The following is an 11,917-nucleotide window of genomic DNA, read 5'->3' as shown; positions in this document are numbered from 1 at the left end:
AATGAGAACGTTTGAAATCGTTCTCAAAAAGCACATTGATATTTTAGACTCAGGGTTTCCCCGAGTTGGCAATATGGCTTCTTCTCAAGAGGTAAAGACCTTGAGTGCATTGCTAAGTATTTGATAAGCATGGATGCCGAAAGTTTCTATTCACGTAATGGGGAGGTTTTGACATGACGTATCTTAAAAAATGTCCGACAACAACCTCAAAAAAACTCTGAGATGAATTTAAAAAGAATGGGGTACCCCCGCATGGTTTCGTGAGTGCATATTTTGAGATGCGATTTGTACCCAGTTGCACCTATTGCGAGTATCAGATAAATTCGTGAACGCACATTTTGAAATGCAACTGGGTAAAATTAGTACTCTCGCATTTCAAAATTTGCGTTCACGAAAGCACGTAGGGGTACTACATTACCAAGGCCTGGCCATCAACTGATTAAGGAGATCTCAAACCAATGTCACTTCAAATTTTGCCTTATGTTCCGATAATTCCAGTGGCCTAGCTTCAAACAGTGTGAGGTTTACAGAGGTTTATACATCAGCTCTACCAATCCTAATAAAAGGAACACTGGTCGATTTTTACCCAAGGTCATGAATAGGGATGGGCAAATTGTATAAAAAGAATATTTGTCACTAAAGACCACTTTCTTACACATTTGCACTTTTCAACTGTATTTGCATCCTTGTTACCTTTATTTTGCACTCTTTTTTGCAACTTTGGTCTAAAACTGTTGTTTTGGTTGAAATCAGGGCCTGGATTCTCAATTCGCACTTGAAGCAAGACTTTCAGTTCAGTCTCAAGCACCAAAGTTGGACTTGATGAAAATTAGTTTTGTTGACATATTCTTAAAGATTTTAGAGCTCTGCTTGGCCAAGCTGAACTTTGTGCATGTATTTTGACTAAGGTGGAAACGAATTCCTCATTTTCATACAGGATGGCCAAACACAGGGACAAGCATAAACTTGAAAAACGGCCAAACAAATGAGTTATGCCTTCTTCTCTGTCAACTTGAATCGTATCAGAGTTCCCAGTGAGTTCAATTTCATTTTCAACCCAACTTTAGTCCACATTTGAGCTTCTTAACACATCATTCTTGATTCCCAAGCCTGGTCAGAGAGACCTTTAACTACAGGAATGGACATCAGCGGAGCCAGGTCGATTTTTCTTTTTTTCATAGCTCTTTGATGGAGGTGTAAATGGAAACACGTAGAAAGGCACTGTCATTTGAGGTCAGACTGCACATATTTTTTATAATTAGCTAATCTTAAAACTCTAAACTTTTTACTACATAAACCAGAAACTTTCAATATTTTCCCTTAAAGTAAGATAACTCAACATTTTGTAATAAAAACACGACTTTTTTTCTTTTAAATCGATGTTTCATAATGTATGGCAGCATCCCTTGTGACTTTTTGGGAGCTGAAATGTCGTTTTCACAAAGTGGCCCAGCTTCGCCGATTGCCATGTCGAATCCTCCTGTTAAAGGTATCCTTGGCCTGGTCTCGAGGTCTCTAGCCTGGTCCAATCAATCTTGGAAGTTGCATTCGGCAGCAGAACTAAGGGTGACTAGGAATAGGAAAGTGAAGGAAATTCAAGGAAAAATGAGGTCCGGCACCCTGATTTTGGGTATTTTTGGGAGGGAGAACTAAGACAAAGATCACAGTCAATACGCATCATCCGCCCATTGAATTCTCAATAATCAAGGGATTTTGAGTGAGCTTTGTTACAAAACCCAACAAAGTGAAAAGGTTTAGCGTAATTCGGTGAACGCGCTATCAAATTGGCTCAATACCAAAATGCCATTTAAATAGACAAGCATGTAAAATGGAATAAATGTCAAAATTCAATGCATGTACAGTGCGGCTTGGCTGGGCATGTTGCCTTTGATTTTAATCCATGGAATAAGGTCAGTTGTTCACGAGCGCGTTTACTAGACAAGCCCTATACTATGAGAGTTGGTTTCAAAGTTTAAAACCAAAGGCTGCGGCCAAAATAGAGATATAAAAAGCTGAATTTTGAACAACTAACGTCAAGTATTGAATTGTGCAGGTCAAAATACTTCACTTTTGGTTGAGAAACAGGGAAAACAAATGAAAAGAGCCAGTTTCTAGTCCTAAGAGAAAAGTTAAGCAGCCTCAAAAATGAAATGCAACGTTGCTGGTTTCCTTATCTCGTCAATGCAAGCTATCTTCTCTTTTTGAAGAAGAAAAATTTCAACTTTTCTTCAGTTAGATCAATGTTGCCAATCTGCTGCTGGAAAAAGAGGAAAAATAAGCAAGGGGAAGCATGCCTTCACCTAATTCAAAGAAAGTTATGTCAATTTGGTCCAGAATTGAGGCAAAATTCGGTTTGTTAAGAAGGCACTATTCAAATTCGTACAACTTTAAAAAAAGGATTTGAATACTCCTTCTTTTTATTTCAATTTGACCTTTTGTTACACGTTTTGGCCTTTTTCACACCTTCTTCTGCACCTTTGAGGCTATTTTTTTGCACATTTTTGTATTTAAAAGACTATGCCATTTTGAATATTTTGCCTGTCTCTCGTCTTGAAACATCAATCGTTACAAAGCAAAATATGCCGTTTGAGCCCTTTGTCTTTTTCGAGCTTTTTTTACCTCTCCAATTTTTTGGGCGCTAATCTTTTAACAATAAGTATGAGTCCATTTCTTAACTGAGATCAAATCTCATCCAAGGCTAATGACACTCATGTCAGCAAAGGCAAGGTCACACATCAATTAATCGAAGTAGCTCAGGGAAGCATTCAAGTATATTAACACTAAAAATTGACGGTTGCATGGAAATGAGTATAATCTAGCGGTATGTAAGTCCTTGGAATCTAATCAACATTTTTTGTGATCTCTATAGTTCTAAATAGCAGACAATGGTCAAATAATGTTACTGAAAATGACCCCATAGTGTAATCTCAGCGTGCTGAATTAGCCTGTTAATAGTCAACTTTGGGCAGAAAATACCCTTTGTTGTTCGGAGCGTGGGTTCTTGGGTCAGATTTGGCATGTCCAAATTCAGGGTCCTCATTCTCATGATCATCAATGTTATTGTTGTTATTACTATTGTTGTCGTTGTTGTTGTTGTTGTTGTTGTTGGACTCGGCGGTCTTTGGATCCTCGTGGTCTTGCCCGGGGCTGCGATTGAAAAGCCTTTTGGCCTCGACGTTATTCCCTCCTCGTTCCACCTGACTTGAGTATGCGGATCCACTTAGGAGATTAATTTCAGATTTCTCCCCCATGGATCCGCTTTGGTGTCGGTTGGCAAATCGCTGCTGATGTTGTTGGTAATACTGCAAATATTGACTATTCATGTAACGCGACGAGAGATCATGTCCCTCGTGGCCATGTCCAGGTTGGACCTGATGTTGAACCTGATGGTGTTGGTGCTGAAGGTGGTGGTTTTGACTCGAGCTAACATGCTCCGTCGAACTCGGGTAATATCCGGGAAAGTTAACAGTTTGTTGAGAACCAATATTGAATTCCGACTCAGATTTGTGATCCTTGAGCTCTCCAATTGGAACCTGAGGCAAGAAGCTCCCATGGAAAGCGGTGGTTTGTTTCAAAGGGTCGTCATTGCGAAAGTTCACTTGTTGTAGTTGAGCTTGGAGATGGGTGGTGTAGGCTTGATTCAACATGTCCGTAAACTGGTGGTGGGACCGTTCCCCAGTGGTTCCAGAACTAGACTTTACTGAAGCCACTTCCACCTTCAATGCATTGCGATGATTCTCGGCCACGGCCATTTGGAATAAAGCTTCAGGATCACACACGAATTTGTAGACATATCGCTCACCTACGTATATAAAGAGGGAAGAGGCTTGGATTAATTTCGTGTCTTGAGTTAATGTTACACTATGTTTCATATTGGTTGATTGAACCTACCGGCTACCTTCTGCATGATCCCTTTTTCGTAATAATACCGAAGGGAGCGACTCAATTTGTCATAGTTCATCGCGGGTCTGTTCTTTTGGATCCCCCACCGTCGAGCAACCTGAAACCAAATCCAGATGAGAAGGAGCAGAGGAAATGAGAAGGATAAAAGAGGGCCAGAAAGAGCAAAAATACAGATCCGATATCCTCCCTTCATAAAGTCAAGACGAAGAAGAAAAAAAATCCCACTTTTGAGCCCTCAACCTCGGTCTCTACCGCTCTCATCCTATCCAGCCAGTATGGTCGAGCATAAGAGTACTGCTTGCCACTACTGATTATTCTATCAACTCTCTATTCATGGAGCTGAGAGGTAATTTGAAAGAATTTGCAAGATCTGTTATGATAAGAAGTTTTGATTCAATTTCAATCTCTGGAAGAGGGATGTGAGGAGAATGGATGATGATCAAGCTCGAGCTTGTTCCACATTTTTTCGGCCCGGGGATCCATGTTTGCACTTCTATACTTTTCCCTGTGCTGTTCCACCCTGTGTTTGCCCAAGTGAACTCACCTCCTCGGGCTCAATCAATTTGAACTCATATCCTCGTCCAGTCCAAACAATGATGGTCTGATTGTGCTCAGGATCATTGAGCAAAGTCAAGAGGAACTGCCAAAGCTGGAGGGATCCTCGGCGATGGTAATAGGGGGTGTTAGGCTGGATAAATGCATTTTTGTCCCGAGATGTCCAAGATGTCTCATCATCTTTGTCCTTCTTGTCGTCTAGAATCAGAAGATGAACTTGAACTTAACTCATGAATGGTGGAGGGTTTGTCAAACGAACAATAATGCCTCGAGGACGTGATTAGTATTCATTTATGGGCTCGAGAGGAAGAGAACGAGCAGCTGCAATTTATGTGACATCCCTAACCACGAGTGAGGATGACGATCTTGATTCTCCTCAACAATCCATGACCAATCAAATAGCGTAACCAATGGTTGGTTGGTTGGTTGGTTGGGGAGACAACCATACTCGTGGCTTCATCTTTCATTGCTTCGGTAGTACTAAACAACATTCATCAAAAAAGGACTTCTGATTATTGGATAGAAATTTTGCCTCATTCAACTCTTTACAGCACTACACTGAGTAGGAAATCGGAGCATAGAAGTAAAAACAAGGTGTAAGTATCAACTTTTTTTAAAGGACACACAATTCTTGAGATTTACTCGATTAAGGTTGAATTTGTAAGCTGAAAATCAATAATGTGAATAATTGTTAGGCATTTGTGTGATACTTTCTTATCCTTACTTAGATTTGCTGACGAAACGCGAAAAAGCACACGGGAAACGGCCAGCATCTATTTCATTGAGTTGAAATACACCGTTACACCACTCTCATTAAAAAATGATATTTTGCATACCATCCATTAATATCCCCTAAACATTGGCTTAGAATTGATCGTGACAAATGTGACAATAGATAACTGTTTTAAATGGTAGCAGGGCCATTGAAGAACTGACTCCATAATGTTCGTAATGAGAATGAACTAAAGTCGAAGTTTATCGAAAATTGCCACTTGATAAAAGTCCGCAGTCATTGTGCTCCAAATTGGAACAGAATCAGCGGAACAAACAGCCCATCGTTTGCATGGACAGGCATTCAAAGAGCAAAGAGGAAAAGAGAAAGACCAACAGATTGAGCGTTCAAATCGAGGGGAAGCCATCATCTATTCAGATTTCCCATTGTCATGCATTTCTCTGGCATTTATGACTCCTACTACATTCTTCCCCGTGGAACATCGGTTTGTTGTTCCAAATTTGTGCTACTTTCAATCTCTCGAGGCTTGAGAAGTGAGCCTCTCTTTCGAGTTATGAATATTTCATTCAAAGGCTTTTAATTCCATTAGCCAAGTTGGAACAAAACTTATCCATGCATCTCAAGGGAGTTTCTCGAAAGAAAATACCCAAAATCTTCCGGTACATCAAATTGAACACCAACCACTTACCTTGGTCTTCAACTGAAATGGATCCAATGCTCGGATCGGCTGTCGGAGTGGTGTCTATTTGAGTTGGGATGGTTGGGGTCCGAGGGTGGTCATGGCTGTCATCATCTGGATCCATACAGCTCTGTCCAGATTCGGCTTCGGGATCATCCGGATCCTCGCCATGAAAAACGTCACTTGGGGTGAGAAGGGCAATCACGAGATAAGGGACAAGATCATTGGGGCAACTTGAAAGTGACAGATTCTTCCCTCACAATAGATCAAAAAAGTTCATTGCACAAAGGAATGTCGGTCTGGTTCTGACGTTAGTTAGATAATGTCCATTCAAAAGAGTGTCTTTGGCCAATTAGGTAATGGATCGACAATCTGGGATTGGAAAGACTCTCTGGTGTACAGCCAATTGATCAGACATAGATTCTAATTCCAAACTGGAGGTAGTCTTTTTCCAAAGAAAACTCTTTCCACAATGAAATGGATTTCAGGAATTTGCTAAGCTGTTGTTAGGTTTCAAAGAACAATATTCGTGTTTTGGTGCAACTGATCGATTTAGACAATCAAAACAAGAACGCATTGTCCTTCGCGTTCCACCCACCCTCAAATGATTAAACCATGTTCCTTTCCAAAGGTTCCGATCCATCCTTGCGCCTTACCTGCTTGGTTCCTTCGTTGTTGGCAAACAATGAGGCAACAGTTCATGACGATTGTCTCGTCTCAAATGAGTTTCTCGATGATGTCCTTCACTCGAAGTTGTGGTAGACGACTCCTCGTGGTCTGACTTGCTCCCAAACGAGGCCCCTATCGAGGCCGATTCGTCAGACTCCAGCCGAGAAGTCCAATGGTGACTTCGCATATGAAGTAGTCCTCCACCTTCTCCTCCCCCCGTTCCAATCCCCGTTGTTCCATGTTGAGACGCTTCTTGAGGGGGTCCCTCTGTGAGTTTGAGGGCAGGCACATTGCCAAAGCGGTGATGAAGATACTCGGGCGAATGGGGTTCCAATTTGATGGAGCCTCCTGCAACAGATGCCGAGGGTTGATATTTAAAAGACCCGACCATTGATTGCCATGTCAAAGCCATGCAAGATTTGAAATTGCTTGCAATTCTAGAGTGGGTCACGGAGTTTCTGGGAGTCTCAGAGAAATAATATGAAACTTCACATGCAAATCGAGAAACTCTCAGATGAAGCGAAACTCCGTCATTTCTAGATTGGGTGATGGAGGGGGGGTGGGGGCATTTCTCGTTTCCTGACCTTCAGTAGTGTGGTGAGGATGGTGCCAAAGATTGTAATGGTGATGTTGTGACTGCTGGTGGTGAGATGAAGGTGGAACAACAGCAGAAGAAGGGTGAATTTGGGCCTGATGCTCAGCCATAATAAGATCTTGATTGATTAGAGCAGGAGAGACAAAAGTTGAAGGAGAAGGAGTTGAAGAACAGTTAGAGGAAAAGAAGTCTGAAAACATGGCAGCTGCAGCCATATTGGAATCTGTACCAAAAAGATAGGAAAACACGTTATAAGCAAAGAGAACAGAGTCACTTAGATGAACGAGAAATGAATGCACGCCCTGCTACAAAATATCAACTTAGTTTGCCCAAATCGATTGCCACGAAAAGGCTCAAAATAATTTCAACATTGTAAAATAGATTCAAATTTTAAAACTGCCATGATAACCAACGTTCAATCATTTTCTTGAGAATCATTTCATCAACCCGCTGAGAAGTCAAAAAGAAGGGTAGTTTTTGTAACCAAGATTTGAACATGACGTTTAGTTTCGAACTTTTACAAGTACTGTCAAACTTCCAAGCCATTGAAACGATGTAATGAAGTACAAAATGGCGCTTCGATGGCTAAAAACAGGCCTATTATTGAAAATGCACTGTTTAATGAAAAATAGACTGGAGTGAACCTTGTTTGATGTAACCAGGCTTCCTAAAAATACCTTGAAATACGATTGTTTGCGAGTATCTTTCAAATGTCTTTTGGTGTTTTCACGGGCTTTTCTAACCGCCACAGGAAGTATAATCGCCCGTACTATTAAAATAAAAGGCTATAACTCGTCTATTTATTACTTGTCAATCTTGATGTAATATTTGGTCTACCAACGAGTTCGTCGAGATAGTCCTTGATGTGATCAATTTAGGTTTTTGATTTCCTTGTAATATCATTTTGATCTTTGCAATTTTGACAAGCTTGTCGAAAAGTCATTTTCAAAATTGACACTAAATGAAACTCATTCTAGACACCAAAAATAGGGCTCACTCTCAAGATGCTTCGAACTGGAATGCTTGCCATTGGGAATAGCAACTCTATTTCACATTTGCTCTCCCTTTACAGACTGATTTTGGCTTTGGTCTCAACTTGGCACAAGAGAAATCATCCAAATTATGAAACAGATAAAGCAAATTTTTTCCAAGGAAACCGAAGATAAATAGGGCCATTGATCAAAGTTCGCGCCAAAACGAAGAAAAACGTACTCATCGCGCCAAGGGTCATTGACTGAGTGTGACCGGAACAAATTAGCTATTGGAACTTACGCGGAAGGTTGCCGTTCTTTGGGGATCCATTCGAGGGTCTTTTTGCCATCATAGGATGAGAATAAGCTTGGTGAGGGCTGTAAGGCGATTGGGACACATAACCAGAACCAGAATTTGACCCATAGATCGTCGCGTAGGAATCGAAGGCTGGATAGTGGGGGTGGTGAGGATTTTTGGGGAATATGTATTGGGAACTCTAAAAAGCAAAGAGAACCACCGAGTCAATCCATTCAGACGAGACAGTAATTTGATTTAGGTTAGTCTCCAGGCAAAGTTGAGTTGCACAATCATTACCATTTGGAATGGTATTGCTGTATCGACCTTTACCAGATTCCCTTCAGGGCCTCAAGGGCTTCAAGTAGAAACATATTGATTGTCAAAATTGTCAAAAACGGATTAAACAACGGTCTGATGTAATAATTTCAGACGGGGAAAACAAAAAGAGACCCTTGTATTTCCTTGAAACCTTGAATCGTCAAGAAAGCTTCTATTGTTCTCGTACTTCCTGACCCCGTCCTCTTTTTTTTCTCCTTATCAATTGGACCATTTGGGGATTTCATGATACTATTCGTATATCTCAATCAAACAAAAACCAGGTTGAGTGTCACAGATTATGAAAACCAGCCTGGAAAATCTAAACATGTTCTTCACCTCCCGTAAATTGACCTGCGAGGTTCCTCCTTTACATCACTATGGTTGTAATCTTATGGTCGATATGTTGATTTTTGAGGTGGTATCATTCGGCACCATTCCATCATCACCTCTTGCAAATGGATACTGGCAAACAAAGGAAGCCCGTTCGAATCTACCACCCCAGGGTAAATATGGGTGTGACAGAAAGATGGGTCGAGTGTGTCTAAACTTACATTGTTGAGTCGTCCACTGAGTTTGTGATAGCTTGACGCCACTTCCTGGTTGTGATCTGGTTGGCTGACTTCAGTCGTCACTATGAGATTCGTAGTGGTGGAACTTGGTGCTTCCCTTGTCCTGGAGATGGATGAATCAAGAGCTTCCGAGGTCATCATGAGGCCCACAATCCGGAGGAAGGATGAACCGGACGAGACCAACTTCCACCGGACACTAACACCAACGAACAGGAAGAATCCCCTCCCCTCAAGAAGACCTGCCAAGGCACCGAGCAATGGCCAAGGAGGAAGAGCTCTCTTCCTCCACACCACTTGACTCCAGGATAAGGGTCCTCGCCTCAATCCGATAGTGTTCCCGATGGTGACGTCATGTGTCCTCGCCTCTGCCTTCCCATTTTCGTCTCTCCGCCACTCTCGAAAATCTCACAGGACCGAGGAGGCGACGGATATCTGCTGTCTCATTTCCCCTTCTTGTCCTCCGCTGAAACGATATCGGTTGACGGAGGCCTCCTCTTCCGCTGCCAGAGAGGGAAAAAGGGAAACGCTCGAGCAGCTTCGGAACATGAGGTCTTCCTTTTGGAACAGGCCTGAAACTGAGGATGAGTGGGAAGCGGAAACGACGGATCCGGTCGAATGGACTGTGAAGGCTGCAAGAGAAGTCCATGGAGGGAGAAGGAGGGAAAATATCTGATCCGCTACTTCCGAAACTTCCTGGCTTTCAAGCCACGGGCACACTCGGAATCTTCTTTCCATTTCAAAATAATGGTCCATCATATTTTCCGAAGATTATTTACAACTTAAAAGAGACCATGCTCAAACAGGCTTCACTGCAATGTAGTTCTCTCCGACCACTTTCGTGAGTGTTTAACAGTGCTTGCAAATTAAAATTTGAAACGATTGGTCTTTAACTTTTAGTTTTTATTGATTAACTGCCAAGCAGTAATTTTGCAAGAAGCATATTCAAATTCTTTAAACTCTTATTCTTTGGCCAATTGATATTCAAAAAAGAAAGATCGTTCGATTACTATTTTGGCCCCATCATGGTTATGCTTAATCTTGGGGCTCGATTGGGTCCTTTCACTTTAGGACTTTTTGTTGGACTGGCCTAGTGCACTTTTTTTTCTAAACAAAGATGGTCTCAAAAATGATTCAAAAACTGGCATCTCACATGGTTTATAACGCGGTTATGCCTGTTCGCAAATAGTCCACCTTTAGCTCAAGAGTTAAGGCAAAGTGAAAATAATGCGATGGACGGTCGTGATGATGACTTTATGATAAACTAGAGCTTCATAGGAGAATATGAGTTCGATTTGCTTCAATACAGTATTTTGAAGAAGTGGAATGTTAAAAAAGGGAACATCTTTAATTCAGGGTCTGGACTCGAGCCCTTTCAAAACGACCAATTTCTCTAAATTGGGGTTAAACACACTCGTCTGCACTTTGGTTCGTATCAACACTAGAGGTATAAAGGCATAAAGGTTCATGTCATCTTCAGGAACCAATAAGGTCTATGTTACTTTTCTTCTTCCAATATAGTGATGTCCCTAATATGCTTTTAACCAATAATTGCACTTTAGATGCTCCAGGAATAGAAGAGCTTACGCGGACAGAATATTCCTTTTCAAATTTACGTCACCCCAATTTTTCTCCACAGCCTACACCTTTGGCTTCCCAACTCCGCCCGATCCGCCCTCAAATCCGCCGATGCCATCTACACCAAGTTCCTCAAGCGATACCTCTGCCTGCCCCAATATGCCAACAATGCATGGACACATTTTCTATGTGAAACCGAGCCCCTCACCATCGGGCTGGCAAGGTTAGTTAGTGTCCAACAGTGTTGGGAACCTGACCTTTCCGGAGGTGATGTCCGGACACAAATTGCCATTCCCGGTCAAGGACTTGTCAACACCCTATTGCCCGTCTTCCAGCCAAATGCCACCAGCGACGGGAGTTGGCAAAGGTTCTGTTCAATCTGGCCCATCCACTCTCATGCAATAACCAAGATCTTCATCATTTACCTCTACCTACCTGTCTTTGTACGTACTATCTGTAATTCACCTCTTCCCTTTTTTCATGTGCACTGAACCAATTCTAGTCACCTCTGCTGTGATATCACTAGTCGAATGTTTTATCGTTTTAACCATTTTAGTTTCTTGTTTTATTTATCTTGATCCATATTTGTGTAAGTTGTTTACATACACAATTTTAATATTTTACGCGTTGACATGACCGAGAGTCGCAATAAAAGATCTAATAACCGGGAAATATTATTTTCACCAAAACACCGAGAGGCCGGTTTTTGAGTTGATCAACAACCTCCTTATGCAAATGGATTCTGTATTGCAATCAATAGCGGTGTTGATTTGGCGTAATAAGTGTCAATGTTTCGAGACTTCAGAGGTCGGATACTCCTCCAGGGGAGAGCCTTGCTGATTATAGTGTCATTTTCCCCGGAATCTAAGTACGAAGGCCTCCCAAAAGAGACCAATGGGGGACCACGTGACATTCGAAAATGATGCACTTTGTTGAATTTATTTGGGCTACTCAGCTTACGAAGTGATGACCAAGCCCAATAGGGCAGTGTTGCCAGGGTGGTCGAGGTGACGGCCCCCACTATCCCAGATCTCCACCACAATTGAGGGTTA

At 41.8% G+C, this 11,917-nt stretch overlaps 1 protein-coding gene across 2 annotated transcripts; it reads right to left on the bottom strand.

The window, feature by feature from the left end:
* Positions 1–2,759: 2,759 nt before the first annotated feature.
* LOC131880086 (ETS translocation variant 4-like) lies at positions 2,760–9,821 on the bottom strand. 2 transcript variants are annotated; one of them, XM_059226596.1, is made up of 8 exons: positions 9,273–9,821; positions 8,407–8,602; positions 7,124–7,357; positions 6,527–6,887; positions 5,880–6,052; positions 4,448–4,656; positions 3,892–4,000; positions 2,760–3,802 (listed from the first exon to the last, which is right to left on the bottom strand). In XM_059226596.1, exons 1-8 carry the CDS (start codon positions 9,429–9,431, stop codon positions 2,949–2,951), a joined length of 2,295 nt encoding a protein of 764 aa, XP_059082579.1. In that variant the 5' UTR covers positions 9,432–9,821; the 3' UTR covers positions 2,760–2,948. The 2 variants fall into 2 exon arrangements, with proteins under 2 accessions (XP_059082579.1, XP_059082587.1); XM_059226604.1 differs by lacking the exon at positions 7,124–7,357.
* Positions 9,822–11,917: the final 2,096 nt, after the last annotated feature.

Source organism: Tigriopus californicus, chromosome 1, assembly GCF_007210705.1.
Source record: "Tigriopus californicus strain San Diego chromosome 1, Tcal_SD_v2.1, whole genome shotgun sequence".
Taxonomy (NCBI): domain Eukaryota; kingdom Metazoa; phylum Arthropoda; class Copepoda; order Harpacticoida; family Harpacticidae; genus Tigriopus; species Tigriopus californicus.
The sequence above is the reverse complement of the archived record's forward strand: the minus strand, read 5'-3'. Positions and strand labels throughout refer to the sequence as shown.